Below are 15,480 nucleotides of genomic sequence, written 5' to 3' on the forward strand. Positions count from 1 at the left end.
GGAGGATAAATTCCATTAACTTATTTGAGCTAATGCTAACCACTAACCAAGTCTAAGATATTCAAAATTGACTAATTTGGTCTTTAAACCAGCTTGGTCCCTAAAATGGAAAAAGAAAAAAAGACTAACAGGCTAAATAGTGTTTAAGATTTAAATTGGTTTTAAGAACCAAATTTGTTAATTTTGAAATATGTTGGACTTGATAGGCATTAGCCCAAATTTAATAGAATTTAATAAATAAATATATAATTTTTTTTTAAAAAAAAAATTGTCTTGATTAATATTTGACAATATCCTCATTATCATTTCATTTTTATGTTGTTAGAGGGGGAAGTCATGCAAGCCCAAGATGGGGCACCCTAGCCCAATGAACCGAGCCCAACACCATGAAATCAATTGATCATCAAGCATTATGTCGAGCTAAATGCGGCTGACATAATCAGGGCCCCAAATATAGCTCATTGATTATGTTGAGCTTATACCATTAATGTCCAAATTCCTGATTTACAACAATCTACACCAAACCAATAGATAGATCAACATAAAGATTAGCAACCATGCTCCTCCACCTAGATTAGGGCCTCTACTAAAGGCCACTCACCTTCACAGCCCGCATTACTTAAAGCAGACCTATCATGATTAGTATTTAAGTGTAATACCACAAGGTCTTTCATTACAAATTTACAATCATGGATATGATGCCCTTACTCCTTAGGCAGTAATCCCTTAAATATTCAAATGGGATAAAGTGCTTTTGGGTTGTATGTTTTATCAATTTACGATATTGCCAAAAGGTTATTTAGAAAAAAAAAAAAAAAAAAAAAAAATTGCACAAGTAAAGTAACATTAACTTTTTATTATTTTATTTTGTCCGAATGTAAAGTGACATTAACTTGAAACTGTTTTCTACAGTATTAGCCATTTAGGGCCCGTTTGGATACAACTGAAAACTAAAAACTAAAATTGAAAACTGAAAAATATTGTAGCAAAACGTGGGTACTGTAGCACAGCTGAAAATATATAAGGAATTGCGTTTTACTGTAGCTCAGCTGAAAACCTGTTTTTTTCTTTCTTTCTTTTTTTTTTCTTTTTTTTTTTTTTCTCTCTCTCTCTCTCTCTGCTATTCACTCCTCACCCACCAGAGATGAGAGTTCAGCGCCCACTAGAGACCCAGTCGAGGTCCGACGCCAGCGAAGACCTCAGAAGATAAATCCACGGGAAACGTCACCCAGTCCGACGCCGGCAAAGACAAACGAATCCCACTGTGCACGGTAAGTTTTCTCAAATTTTTTGTTCGTTGTTTTCCATCCTGTCTTGTTCGAATTTCAGTTCTTGTTAATGGGTTTCTTTCATTAGCTGAAATTTACTTCATTTGATTTGATAGAATCCAAGTTGAGTCCTCTCTATTCATTTGCTGGAATTTCAGTTCTTGTTAATGGGTTAATATGATTTATTTTTTACAAAGTTTTTATCTTGTTAATGGGTTAATGGGTTTCATTTAAATCAGATTCTTGCTCCTATACACTTATTTCTTCCATAAGATTGGGTGAAGGGTGAGCCGTAGCATGAACTAATTAGAGTTAAGAACTTGGAAGCTTGAAATAGGATGGGTTTGATTTTTTTTTTTTAGCATTAATTTTTCTGAGAATGTTGGGATTATCACCCGACTGGGTTTTGGTATGACACTCACTCAACAAATAACTTCATGCTCTCTAACACTTTTAATTTCCTAAGAGAATATTCTATTTAAAAAAAAGATTTCTACTAATTTGTACAAATCTCAAAGGGGAATGTCATTTATACAAACCAAAAGGGAGCAGTGACATTTTTTCCTTTATATTAACTAATTTACTTTGTGTTAGTTTTCTTCTTTACCCTGAATCTCTGATGTAAGGCTTTTAGTTTGGTGATCAAGAAATTAATTGTACTATTATTAGTCATTTCTTCACGGGCTTAAGGAATACTAAACAGATAGTTGTCATTCAATTGACAGTAAATCATGAGGTCGAGTAACATTGATAATTTTGCACAATGAAAGGCATCTGCCCCTTTTGGTTTTAAGGAATTTTCAAATTTTATTTTGACATTAACAATCAAATGACCTTGATTTGTGCTGATCAACCTCCTCCACTAAATATGAATTACATGCTCACTGTGGTTTTTGAGGACCTATTTTCTTCACAAATATTATTGGTTTTGAGTAAAACCGGAATAGATGAACACGATAGCAATATTGCATGCAATCAACTTTGTAGATGATATGTTTTAGTAGGATTTTTTTTAAAAAAACTATGTACTTTAAACTGTAAACAGTAACCAATGCTTTGTGGGAATCAGATTTGCCCAGTGTGTGGCATGCTGTGCTAGGTGGCATGCTGTGCTACTGCACTAGGTGGCATGCTCTGCTGCACCAGTGTGGTAGCTGATGCTGCATCACCTGGTGCAGTAGCTACTGCACTATAAGGCAAGCTGACCTGCACTGGTAACTCAACTTTTTTCAAACTAATTACTTGAATTGAACTCATCACACATTGCTTGGGTAGATGACAAGTGGTACTTGCCATAACACCAAGGTTCAACATCTTGTAGACCCAAAGATAGTTGTCATTCAATTGACAGTAAATCATGAGGTCGAGTAACATTGATAATTTTGCACAATGAAAGGCATCTGCCCCTTTTGGTTTTAAGGAATTTTCAAATTTTATTTTGACATTGACAATCAAATGACCTTGATTTGTGCTGATCAACCTCCTCCACTAAATATGAATTACATGCTCACTGTGGTTTTTGAGGACCTATTTTCTTCACAAATATTATTGGTTTTGAGTAAAACCGGAATAGATGAACACGATAGCAATATTGCATGCATTCAACTTTGTAGATGATATGTTTTAGTAGGATTTTTTTTTTAAACTATGTACTTTAAACTGTAAACAGTAACCAATGCTCTGTGGGAATCAGATTTGCCCAGTGTGTGGCATGCTATGCTGGGTGGCATGCTGTGCTACTGCACTGGGTGGCATGCTCTGCTGCACCAGTGTGGCAGCTGATGCTACATCACCTGGTGCAGTAGCTGCTGCACTATGAGGCAAGCTGACCTGCACTGGTAACTCAACTTTTTTCAAACTAATTATTTGAATTGAACTCATCACACATTGCTTGGGTAGATGACAAGTGGTACTTGCCATAACACCAAGGTTCAACATCTTGTAGACCCATTGATTAGTTTATAATTATAATTTCCATTAGTATGTTACTTACACTTTTATGAATTAGGTGTTTTACATAATTAGGGGTAAATTGCACCAACCTCTCTTGCTACTCCTTTTATGCTCAAGTTGTCTTTTTGTTTTTATAGCACCAACCTGGTTTACGGTTCACTAATCGAAGCCAACGTAATATCTACTGCCAAGAACTACGAATGTCGGAAACAAGTAACTATTTCTCCAGTTCTGGTGGCCATTTTTGTGACGTTGAGAACTGCAGAATTAGGACGTCCCTGAAACTTCATACATTTGGTATGAGGTTTTATGGTTGTCGCTATTGGTCACCAGTAAGTACCCTTTCCAAGTATTGGCAAAATATTTGTGTTGTGCATTAAAGAACCAATGAGTTGTATTCCTGTTTCTGTATTGTATTGTATTGTGCAGGATGATGACCGTGCATGCAATTTCTTCAAGTGGTTAGACGCCAACATTTGTTGTCCGCGTGGCGCAGCAGTAGCACCTATAGTTATTGCCAAATTCAACAGATTGGAGCATGCGGTGGGAGTTGCCAATGAAGAGTTGAAACAAGCACACGCCCTGACAGCCGCAACATTGGAAAGGGAGCGAGTTGCAAAAAGAAAGTTTGAAAGAGCCAAGGCTGCATGCATGATCTCTAAAGAGAAAGCAACGAAGTTGACAATATCTCTAGTAGTCTTGGGGGTCATGTTTCTAGTATTGCTTATCTTATCTACTAGGTCTGGGGAAGTCAAAATCAGGCATATGTGTTTGCCCTAATGAGATGTAATTGTATGTACTAACTGCAAGTTGTAATAGTACATTTGTTTTGTATGTTAATCGTACTATTGCAATGTAGTTTATGATATGTATGTAATTGTACTGTTAAAAACAATGTGGAGACGTTTGATGAAGATAATGTTATTGCTAAGTTTAAAGAAGATTGGAAATTCTGTTGTTGTATATGTGTGCCTATATATATACACACACAATTTGCCAGCCATTGATAGATTGAATAAATGGTGTCTTAAAAAAAATAAGCCAAGATTTTGTGTTTTTTTTTTTTTTTAGTTTTTTTTTTATTATATATCTGCTGTGAGCCAAACTTTTGAAGTATGTTGGATGGTTATTGCTAAAGCACACTGGACCAACTTTTGGATGGTGTGATGCACAAGTGTTAGGAGAGCTTTTTGGACAGTTTTTGTATTAGGAAGCTACTTAAACGTGTTGGTTTCTATGTGATATGTTACTAGGATTATAAGTTAATCAAAGTACACTCCTACATTCAGCTGTGGCAAAATCATAAGTTATTATGTTAACAATATACCTTAACATCTAAGAGCATTCCATGAAATTGACCTGCACTTATGAACTAAAAATCCTGATTGTGACAGAACAAGATACATGAAACTGATTCTGAAAGTTTTATGATTCTGCTGCATTAAAAATCCTGCTGCATTACAAATTTTGCATCATTAAAAATTCTGCTGCATTCAAAATTTTGCATTACAAATTTTGCATTAAAAATTCTGCATCATTACAAATTCTGCTGCATTCAAAATTCTGCATTAAAAATTCTGCATTAACAATTCTGCATTAAAAATTCAGCATTACAAATTCAGCATCATTAAAAATTCTGCTGCATTCAAAATTCTGCCTTAAAAATTCTGCATTAACAATTCTGCATTAAAAATTCTGCATTACAAATTCTGCATCATTAAAAATTCTGCTGCATTCAAAATTCTTCCTTGCATCATTAAAAATTCTGCCGCATTCAAAATTCTGCATTAAAATTTTTGTTGCATTAATAATTTCTAATATTTCAGCATTTCAGCATTTTCATATAGGATAAATCAGCATACATCATACAGCTACTACAAATGTCAGCATTTAGCCCGTGCAGACATTGACAAAATGGTTTACAACAAAAAAACCAAGTTATGCTTAACAACAAACCAAGTTTTGTGAGCTATTAGTTCTGCTTGACAACAAAAAAAGTACCATGACACAAAATGGTATTACATTGAAGTTTGTGCACCATCAGTTATGGTCCATATATATCGATGTTGTGATATTGTTCCGAACCTCTTTCATCTCATTTGAATCCAAGTAAGAGGCCACATCTGCCACTCCATCGTAATGACCTCCCTCACTACCTCCATATGCACGCTGTGCAGAACGGGAATGTGGAATGTCATTGTGGTCAAAGGATCTAATGAAGTTGTGCAGAACCATTGTAGCAACAATGATGTAATTTTGAGTGCGTATATAGAACGCTGGCATACATCTCAAAATTTTCCATCGACTCTTCCAAACTCCAAACATTCATTCTATGACCGAACGAAGTGAGGAATGGAGATAATTAAATCTTTCCTCTGGACGATGTAGCTGTGAACCTGGCTGAAAATCAGGGATGTGGTACTGCTCCCCCTTATATGGGGCAAGGAACCCTGGCTTCATCGGATATCCTGAATCAATAAGATAATATTTTCCTGCAAACGAACACGTTTATTATATTAGCATTTTCACTACATAATACATACTTTAATACTATCATTAAACTGCATAGTTACAAACCAGGTGGAGCTTTTGGGAAGTTGTCACTCTCATTGTTGAGGACATTTAAAAAGATCCTGGTGTCGTGTGCTGATCCTTCCCATCCCACACACGCGAATGTGAATTTCATGTCAAAATCACATACGCACATGCAGTTTACTGTTGTGGCTCCTTTCCTTCCTCTATATGGGTGTTGATCCTCTTCTGGTAAGACCACGTGGATGTGAACCCCATTAATCGCTCCAATGCAATCCTGACAATTGCCACAAAAATGGCATGTGAAAATGAAACATGTGGTATGACCATAAAGATAATAGGAATACAATCAAGTCAAGATACAAAATTGACAAAGTACCATGAAATGCAGCCAATATCGATATGACCCCTGGATATGTGATGGCATGGTACGAAATGTAGGATCAGTAGGCTTCATAATGTCTGGTGCCATAACCGTGGCTAACAATTTAATTACAGTGCCCACATGTCGACTCACTGTCTCACCGGAATGTTGAAATCTATCTTGCATCATTCTGTTACTCGTGGCATTACCAAGTAGCACCAATGCCATTGCCACTGACTCCTTCAAGCAAATACTCTTGGTACCATCATACCCATACCGAATGCGCAATGTATAACACAATTGTCGAAACACATGGCTTGACATTCTAAACATATTGTGACATTTCTGCTCATTTCCATTTAATGTATATTATACCCATTCATACCCTGTTTGTATATTTGTATGCATTGGTACTTTGGTTATATATGTCTCTATGTAAGCTACAACACTTGCACACCCAGCTATATATGCTACAAGTACAATGTCGTTGCTAATGTCAAAGTCTTCGTCCCTGCATATGTTACGAACTTTAATTGCATGTACATAATATTGAGTGATACTATAATATGTACGCTAAAAACAAGTTATTTCCTTTCAAAACTTACTGGTGCTGGGAATCAGCTGTGTCGTTTAGGAAATTCATCCTTTTGAATACCTTGAGACTTCTTTCTTTTTATGTCTGTGGAAAGCCAATACACACATAAAGAGGAAAGTTCAGTTTGCAGGAAGAGCAAACCATCATTCACCATCATTCACCTCGTGTTGTTTTGTATCTATTTAAAACTACTGCTATAAAAGATGTACATGCAATTCCATATAATAAAAAAAAAAAAAAAAAAAAAAAAGACAAAATGGTACTGTTCACGGGCTGAGTGAACAGTACTCGTGAACAGTACCTTTTAAGTTCCTGGGTGCTTTTGTACCCAACAAGAAAAAGAGAAAAAAAATGGCATTGCCACTACGGTTTGTGTTAGCCTTCCAGCGTGTGATTAAGGCCAATACCTACAGCTTAGGGGTACAAAGAAATGGAATTAATGTATTTAGGAACCTAAACTTTTTTGGCTTAATGCCGACATGTACAAGGAATACAATTTTAGCTTTTTGTTTGATAAGTTTTTGAGTAATTGAACTAATTACTCATTCTACCCAGTTTCAAGAATACAAACACAAATACAAATAGCTGTGATAAGGAATACATTTTTCATGATTTAAACTCTATCAAAGCTGCTGCACAAACCTGGATAGTTAACAAAACACAAACACACACACACACACACACACACAAGAGGACCAACAATCCGCAAGCATCACTATGTATTTGAGTTAATCATCTAATAGGTAGAGGTAAAATTAAGTATGATATATACTTAATTTATTATGATACCCCTTCCAAAAAACACACAGTAGCAGAAAGTTTAAATTTGAAAAGTAAATAAATTTGAAATGACTTCCATCATTAATAAACATTGGAAATAAAAAACAATTGAAAATTTCCCTATGATTTCTCACCACCAAGACTATCTTTGACATGAGCTTGGAAAGTGCTCACCAAAAATGAATTCTCACCAAAATATAAACACTAGCATAAGAACTATGGTTTAATTAGTGACAAATAACGTGGGTACATATGACAATTATAAACATTAGCATAAGAAGAAGGAGCAGTAAGCATATAGAAGATGACAAGTAATTAGTAACCACTGTTTTACATACACACCCATGGCAAGCATATAGTTTATGCCAATACAAAAAAGAAAAAATAAAACAAAAGACTGCAAGAGGTACATAAAGATAATCCGATCACTACAATACTAAGAGGTACATAAAGATAAGCAACCCGGGCTGTAGACAAGCCCCTTTCCTTCAGAGAACATGAAATTGAGGGTTCAATTCGTACTGTTTCTCTAGCCACCTTAGCTGGACCTCCTTCCTCTCAACATTAGCTGCAAACATGTTCCTACCGTCTACGTTATTCATGAAGAAGAAGGTGCTGAACATATGAAGGCGATCACCCGCTTGCACCCCAGGAAGACTCAACACCATGTCCATTATTGCTTACATCTCATTAGCTGCTGCGGTGCGAAATGGTGCATTATGAGTACTAACACTTCTACTTTCAACAATAACGTCTGACATGCTCTTCAAAGAGTCGGACATGTCTTGAATGGTTGAACGCTTCTTTCTTGGTTTCTTGCAAATTCCCCTAAAAAGTTGGACACCGCTTGCCAAGCCTTTCCCCTTATTCACTGCCAGTATTGCTCTGGATGATGCTGGGCCTTCAACATCCATTGGGTCAACTGAGTTCGCAGAGGGTTCACATTGGGGGTCAATAAATTCTTTGCTATCAATGGAATCCCTAGACCCTTCAGATAATTCAATTGGTATTTCACCACTCGGGCAGAATGCATTTTTTCCCGTTGCAACCGTGCCTTCATACATGATTTCCATGGATTTAATATTCGGCAAAGGTTTGTTTTTAAAGGTTAACGTCTTGGGACATGCCTACACATGGACAACCGGTAGTTAGAACACAATATTAGTTGTAGATAATAGAGTTTTTTCACAATTATGTAAACTGAACTAACCTGAATCTTTCGAGTCCACCACTCATCAGTTTGCAGCATAACCCCAGTTACAGGATCATAACCCAACCCAGTCTCATCAAAACACTCATTCCAAGCCTTCCATCGCGTTTTCAGATGATCCCATTTGTTTTTATACTGCACGTGAGTCACGACTTTTCCCATTTCAGCCAACTGTTCAATCACCGCATCAACCCCTTCCTTTCTCAAAAATCCTTGATGCTTCTTGCTGTCTAGGACTTGAGCTGCAGAAAAATCACAAAAAGCTTTTACTTCCCTAGGATCTTTCCACCCAATTCTCTCTTCATTACCATCAGCCTTTGATTTTCCCTTACTCATATTTGCTACAACTTCCTTCTATACTCATTCAGGCATTTCAACGAATAGTTTGTATGCATATCAGTTTTCAATTATGCATGAGTCATGGAAAATGCAAATTAAACTCACATATATGGTCCCAATACGTCTACACTTGGTGAGAAACACCCAAAATAAAATGAAGCAGAGAGAAACCTACATACTAATGTCATGGAAAACACAAAAATAACACACAAACGTTGAACTAAAATTACACACAATTTTTGTACAAAACCATAAATTGAAGTGTGTTCATGGAAAACAGAATAACGAGACACCAATAGATCAAAAGGTATGAGCAGAACAGTACCCGTTTGTGCAGAGATTTCTTGTGGCGGCCACGGCGTCCCAAGCGGAGAGCAGTTGAGCTCGAGCAAAGCACGAAGGAATGGTGACTTTTGTTCTCTGTGGGAGCGTTTTTACCGTGTTTCAATGTGACTGTTGATGATTTATTGCGGGTTGGTGGGTAGGTGCCTCTCATTGAAGATGAGGAGGACGGGGCATTCATGAACATTGACTCCATCTTTGCACAGTTGGTGAGAGGAAGAAAGGAATTGCTCAAGAGACCGTTGGAGATCACCGTTTTTGTTTTGGGTCACTCTGCTTCAGCAAGTGCAGAGAGTTTGTGAACAGTACAGGTTCAACCCCTGTTGTGAATGAAGCGTTTTGTATTTTGAAAACGTTAATGAAACGGTGCGTTCTGCTCTTTCCAATTTGAGTTTCAGCGTTAGATTTTGGGCGTTAAAGTTGGGCTACTGTAGCTGGGTCCTACCGCAGAGGAAAACGTAGACGTGCAACGTGGGTCTCTAACGCTGAAGCCAAACGGTCTCTAAGCGTGCGTTTGCGTGCAAATTGTTTTGTGTTTGCGTTTTTGGTTGGGTTCCACGGCATTGTTCAGTGTTCACGACCTAGACAAAAACGCAAAAATGTGCATAACCATGCATTTTTAGGTCTCATGGCACTATTTACATATTTAAAAATTATTTTACTACAGTGTTTTCAATAATAAGTTTTCAGTTTTCAGCAAATAAACAGTATCCAAACAGACCCTAAAATCTAAATCATAGAACAGTTTAATGAAAAAAGTGGTGCGTGAAGCTGCTCTTGAAGGTATCTACCCAAATCAAGAAGCAACATGTAGGATTAAATGTTTTCATTTTTTACAACCCTACCTCAATGGAATGGGTAGTTACGAGACTATATGGTGACGGGTCCATTACACATTTACGCCAACATGAGAATTATGCGGGACCAAACAGCTAACACATGGGCCTATACATGGGTCTATTTTTCTTTCTTTTCAACATAGAAAAATGGTTTTAAAAAAAAAAAAAATTGAAACAAACACGCTTATAAAGAGAGAAAATGAGGTTTTAACTTCTAACACAAAAGACACACAACAAACTCCATGATTTTTTTTTCTTTGCTGGTTTAGCTACATTGGTAATAGCTACGTTTTTATTACTTCATGTCATGGCCAATTGCTCTTTTATTGATTATTTTAATACAAAAAAAATGTTGTGTTAATAAAATACTGATTTAGTTATTGCCAGTGCTAAGTTCGCAAGAGTGCTTTGTGATTTTATGTGCGGGAGAGTGAGAGATTATTTTATTGTGTGAAAGAAAAAAATTCTTTTGAGGACGACATCTTGTGCTCCTAGTAAGCAACAAGTGCAAACAGGACAGGCATTTAAGCAGTCAGCACAGCACTTGATAGTGATGGTACCTATGAGAAGAATATTGCTGCATTTTGTCCATCCTGCTTTGACGATAAATCTAGCTCAAATAACACCGTCTGATCATGCTTTATGAGTCTTTTTTTTTTTTTTTGGTTGAGAAACTGCTTTAAGAGTCCCGAGAGGGAATACACTATACTGTGTATCAAGTAAATGTATTTTCCTCTTACAGTGAATTTCAAGCTTTCCAACTTTGTGCGAGAGGAACATTGAATATACCTGTTATATACTGTTCTTTTTCTTTAAGACTGGGTACATAACTTTCTAATAAAATATACACCGGTCACCATGATCCCTACACATTTAAAAAATATAAAAACATAAATAAAAACATTTGATTATATTTTAAAGGCTATCTATTTCTGACAGAGAGGAATATATTTTTACTCACTGTCAGTGTCTTAAGCTGGCATTTGTACCAATAAATACTATAGGTTTGTCCTGTCTCAATTATTGAGCCTCTAATTATGAGTTTTCTCTGTGTGTGTATATATATATATATATTCAACAAATTTGATGTAATTTTCTTCTACTAAAAGACCCAAAGTTATGTGTGCAGTACCATTTCCAGTCATTTGACTGAAAATCAATTACCATATCCTACTCATTCACTCAATATAATCAAACTTGACATGTGATAAATTCTTTGAAGAACATTCAAGTCCTCATAAGGCCACAATTGTCTCAGATTTTTGAATAATATTCAACCATCCAATATCATTATTAGTCACGTACGATTATTCACCCTACCTTAATTCCTTTTGCTCCCACCACATTTATATTGATGAAAAGCATAGCAGAAGTTTTACAAGACCATGGTACTGCAATTTAAGCATCATGCATATAAACGATTATGGTTCATGAATATCCTTCTATATGCAAAAGGAGGTAGACTATACTGTCTGAACAGAAACAATTTCTTGTAAATTATTATGTCATGTACAAAAAAGCAAAAAGACTAGAACACCTAATGTTCAGCGTTCTTAATCCAAGACACAGACATGTTAAGATTCCAATTGGTCTATACATTGAAATTCAACCACACAATGAATAACAAGCATAATGGAGAGAATTATTTACATATTATTAACAAATCAATAACTTCCAATACATTATCCACAGAGAAAACAGAAGTAGAATGCACAGAAAGGAACAATAATCAATAGTTTCAATGGATGAGAAATCTTTGGACAAGATGAACAGAGAGAAGCATTCATTCATTTTGAATAATATTCAACCATCCAATATCATTATTAGTCACGTACGATTATTCACCCTACCTTAATTCCTTTTGCTCCCACCACATTTATATTGATGAAAAGCATAGCAGAAGTTTTACAAGACCATGGTACTGCAATTTAAGCATCATGCATATAAACGATTATGGTTCATGAATATCCTTCTATATGCAAAAGGAGGTAGACTATACTGTCTGAACAGAAACAATTTCTTGTAAATTATTATGTCATGTACAAAAAAGCAAAAAGACTAGAACACCTAATGTTCAGCGTTCTTAATCCAAGACACAGACATGTTAAGATTCCAATTGGTCTATACATTGAAATTCAACCACACAATGAATAACAAGCATAATGGAGAGAATTATTTACATATTATTAACAAATCAATAACTTCCAATACATTATCCACAGAGAAAACAGAAGTAGAATGCACAGAAAGGAACAATAATCAATAGTTTCAATGGATGAGAAATCTTTGGACAAGATGAACAGAGAGAAGCATTCATTCACTTGAACTGAAACTTTCGTGGGTACTACCAGTTTTCCTTGACTATTTTTGACTTCTCAAGGATGAACTTCCCTTCCTTGTACTTCTGTGTCTCCTCATAGGCTCGTTCATACTTCCAACCAAGCACCTCACGGCAATCGAGGCAGTAAACATCGGCAACGGTGTGGAGACCAGTCATGAGCTGCCTGTCCTCTTTGCGTCCAACCATAATGTTCATCGTGTGGGAGAACAGAAATGCTCGACCATTTTTCCCCTATGACATATGTAGAAAACATTTTAGACCAAGTTTCTGCATAATTGCTTTCACCCTAGTCATAGATTCACAGCCAATAAAAATGGTCTAACACACACACAATAATCAAATTAGAAAATAGGGGCCAAAACCAAGACCCTCCAATTGAGCACAACAGTCAACACAACCACCAGACTTGTTCCTTGAGTTTTAGTTGAATTCTTTTTAGATTTCATTCTTATTGGCCACCATATCATAGTAACTAGCCAGTGAGTAAATTTCATTGCAAAGAACAATCTTTCAGCTTGTTCTAACACGTATCAATAATCGATGTCTCCATTGGTATACAGATCAAACCAATTTAATAGGCATTTCAAAATTATAGCTTAAAGGCAGCAAAACCAACATCAAATTCTTCACCTGAAAGGATTTAGAAATGACATCATCATGAAGGGCGACATGAGTTCGACAATTACAGCAACTGTACAATCTCGGCCCAACCAGCTCTGCCATCGACACTAATAAACCGACACCAACCCGCTATTTGCTATACAAAATCAAGATCATACCATAAAGGGGCATGAAAATAACACCACAAAATCAGTCCTCTAATATGAACGTTCCAAGAAATATAATTCATGAGAGTTTAATAAGAGGCTCACCTTCTCCACCACTAACAAGCTGTACAAATACAATATCTTTACCAATCAGCTAATCTTTGACTCGATATCTGTTCCCAGTCACAGAACAAGCCAGTAATAATGTAATGAGAAATCGACTTCACACTAAGATGACCATGACGGTGTCAGACCAATAAATATAATAATGCATACTATTAATAACAATGAAAATGACTTAAAGAAAATGACTTAAAGTGAATTGACAAAGACAGGGTCGGTGTCAAATGCAGAAAAGAACGGTGAGATTATATATGATCAGGGGTAACAACCAACTAAAACTTCGGTCATCAATGTCAGTTTAAAAATAGAAACAAATAAGGATCTGGGTTGTGAAATTTAATAAAAATAAAAATAAAAAATAAAAAGAAGAAGACACTCTCTACCTCCTAAAAGATCAAAACTTTGTAAAAAATTCGTCAACTTCTGGGTTGAAGGTGGAGAATTCTGCGGTGATGACTGTACTGATCATCTGCCCAGATCAGTGAATACAATGAATGTTCAAAAGAGGGGGGAAGTACATGCTTAAATCAACCCAAATAATCAGAGTTTTAAGACGAACCTGGCCAATATGCTATGATGGTGTGTATAGAAAGCTCTAGAGAGAGAGAGAGAGAGAGAGAGAGAGAGAGAGTTAGGGTAGGGTTCTCTAAGATGTGTCACATTTGAGTAGGGTCTTCGATGAGAAGATGACAAGTTGTTGTACTGCTCTATCACTTTATTACCAGGGAAATTTTGTCATCACGTCACTATGGAAATTACCTACCAACCTTTATTTTAATCAAATTATAGCAACACATAAAAAAAAATTTCGCAACACATAAATTTTCGCAACTTTTTCATTTTTATTGATTATTGACATGAGTAAATTGTTATAATTGTTGTAATCCAAGAGCTCGGAGTTTCAATGACATTGATTACCCTCTTTTATGGGGATAACCATTATTCAAAATTTCCTCTTTCTTAAAGCATTCCTAACTTATTTTACTATTTCAAAAAATTACTTTATTATTTATACTATACAATTTTACAACATACCTAATTTTATAATTGAAATCGACCAATGGCCCAATGAACCGAAATACAATGTTGATATAGCTTAACAAGATTGTATCAACAATAAATGTTACGCTTAAACTTTTACATATTATATAGATATAGATAAGATCCTCTTCATGAAATATATTAATTTTGTAATTTAGATTTTTTTTTTTTTTGAATGATGTAACACTATGTACTATCAATACTAAAATAAAAATTTTAAGGTAAAATTGGCTCATTTCATTTAATTGAAATGAAGAGCGACAGTGACATTTTTATGTTGATGTCAAGGTGCTCATATGAATACACTGACTATCCTAAAAAAAATATAAAACACTTTGACTTAAGAATCCAAGAATTTAGGTTCAACAAAAATAATCTTGGCCCCCTAAACAAATCCTTAACTCATTGAAAAAAGAAAGGTCCAAATAACAACAATATATATTAGCCCATATAAATAATTTGGATTCAACAAAAAATAATTTTAGCCCCCCCCCCCCCCCCCCAAAAAAAAATCCTTAACCCCTTAAATAAAACAATAAAAAAGGGTTAAATAACAAAAATAAAAATTAGCCCAAGTAACAACAAAAATAGCACAAACAATAACAAAATCAGGATAAATAACAACAAATGAACAAAATATTCAACAAAAAATAAAAACTCCTAATAATTCAAATTTGTAACTCATTTAGGCCATTACATTAAAATAATATATAATTTCATTTTTCCAATAAAAGAAAAGGTACCAAAAGAGATATTGTGGCCGTGAGTTCACTTGGATGGTGTCGTAACTTTGCTCGCCTCGGCTTTGTAGTCGTAGCAACTTTGTTCTCCTTAGTAGCTTGGCTCGTAGTTATAGTATGTATTATCCATTGCTATCTACCTCTTTCTCTCACTATCTACCTCTTTTCTCTCTTTCTCAATTTTTCTATTATCTATCATCATTTCAGGCTCTCTCATTTTATTAATCTTATATCAACATTCTCAAT

At 35.5% G+C, this 15,480-nt stretch overlaps 4 protein-coding genes across 5 annotated transcripts; 1 reads left to right on the top strand and 3 right to left on the bottom strand.

Annotated features, from left to right (window-relative positions):
• Positions 1–1,155: 1,155 nt before the first annotated feature.
• LOC136064239 (uncharacterized) lies at positions 1,156–4,127 on the top strand. Its single transcript, XM_065765758.1, has 3 exons — positions 1,156–1,271; positions 3,359–3,553; positions 3,651–4,127. The coding sequence occupies exons 2-3, from the start codon at positions 3,422–3,424 to the stop codon at positions 3,999–4,001; spliced, it is 483 nt and encodes a 160-aa protein (XP_065621830.1). The 5' UTR covers positions 1,156–1,271; positions 3,359–3,421; the 3' UTR covers positions 4,002–4,127.
• A 1,134-nt stretch (positions 4,128–5,261) lies between these two features.
• On the bottom strand, positions 5,262–8,166 carry LOC111992344 (protein ALP1-like). The gene is made up of 6 exons (XM_024024205.1): positions 8,030–8,166; positions 6,562–6,628; positions 6,133–6,462; positions 5,799–6,030; positions 5,618–5,713; positions 5,262–5,497 (listed from the first exon to the last, which is right to left on the bottom strand). Exons 1-6 carry the CDS (start codon positions 8,164–8,166, stop codon positions 5,262–5,264), a joined length of 1,098 nt encoding a protein of 365 aa, XP_023879973.1.
• LOC111988463 (L10-interacting MYB domain-containing protein) lies at positions 7,781–9,884 on the bottom strand. Its single transcript, XM_065765753.1, has 2 exons — positions 8,703–9,884; positions 7,781–8,619 (listed from the first exon to the last, which is right to left on the bottom strand). The coding sequence occupies exons 1-2, from the start codon at positions 9,036–9,038 to the stop codon at positions 8,173–8,175; spliced, it is 783 nt and encodes a 260-aa protein (XP_065621825.1). The 5' UTR covers positions 9,039–9,884; the 3' UTR covers positions 7,781–8,172.
• Positions 9,885–12,385: 2,501 nt separating this feature from the next.
• Positions 12,386–14,139, bottom strand: LOC111992351 (protein yippee-like At4g27745). 2 transcript variants are annotated; one of them, XM_024024213.2, is made up of 5 exons: positions 14,013–14,139; positions 13,837–13,922; positions 13,436–13,503; positions 13,194–13,320; positions 12,386–12,794 (listed from the first exon to the last, which is right to left on the bottom strand). In XM_024024213.2, the coding sequence occupies exons 4-5, from the start codon at positions 13,284–13,286 to the stop codon at positions 12,567–12,569; spliced, it is 321 nt and encodes a 106-aa protein (XP_023879981.2). In that variant the 5' UTR covers positions 13,287–13,320; positions 13,436–13,503; positions 13,837–13,922; positions 14,013–14,139; the 3' UTR covers positions 12,386–12,566. The 2 variants fall into 2 exon arrangements, with proteins under 2 accessions (XP_023879981.2, XP_065621829.1); XM_065765757.1 differs by lacking the exon at positions 13,837–13,922 and having other exon boundaries at positions 14,013–14,132.
• Between the last annotated feature and the right edge of the window lie 1,341 nt (positions 14,140–15,480).

This window comes from Quercus suber, unplaced genomic scaffold (genome assembly GCF_002906115.3).
Source record: "Quercus suber isolate HL8 unplaced genomic scaffold, Cork oak 2.0 scaffold_650, whole genome shotgun sequence".
NCBI lineage: Eukaryota > Viridiplantae > Streptophyta > Magnoliopsida > Fagales > Fagaceae > Quercus > Quercus suber.

Excerpts from the sequence above, each read along its gene's own strand:
- LOC111988463 (XM_065765753.1), bottom strand. The coding sequence starts at position 9,038 with ATGAGTAAGGGAAAATCAAAGGCTGATGGTAATGAAGAGAGAATTGGG. Across the intron at positions 8,620-8,702 it reads GGTGGACTCGAAAGATTCAG|GCATGTCCCAAGACGTTAAC; the intron begins GTTAGTTCAGTT and ends GTCCATGTGTAG.
- LOC136064239 (XM_065765758.1), top strand. The coding sequence starts at position 3,422 with ATGTCGGAAACAAGTAACTATTTCTCCAGTTCTGGTGGCCATTTTTGT. Across the intron at positions 3,554-3,650 it reads GTTGTCGCTATTGGTCACCA|GATGATGACCGTGCATGCAA; the intron begins GTAAGTACCCTT and ends TGTATTGTGCAG.
- LOC111992344 (XM_024024205.1), bottom strand. The coding sequence starts at position 8,166 with ATGGACATGGTGTTGAGTCTTCCTGGGGTGCAAGCGGGTGATCGCCTT. Across the intron at positions 6,629-8,029 it reads AGGAAGGAGGTCCAGCTAAG|GGACGAAGACTTTGACATTA; the intron begins GTGGCTAGAGAA and ends TAACATATGCAG. Across the intron at positions 6,463-6,561 it reads TAGCTGGGTGTGCAAGTGTT|AAATGTCACAATATGTTTAG; the intron begins GTAGCTTACATA and ends GGAAATGAGCAG.
- LOC111992351 (XM_024024213.2), bottom strand. The coding sequence starts at position 13,286 with ATGGCAGAGCTGGTTGGGCCGAGATTGTACAGTTGCTGTAATTGTCGA. Across the intron at positions 12,795-13,193 it reads TCATTTCTAAATCCTTTCAG|GGGAAAAATGGTCGAGCATT; the intron begins GTGAAGAATTTG and ends CATATGTCATAG.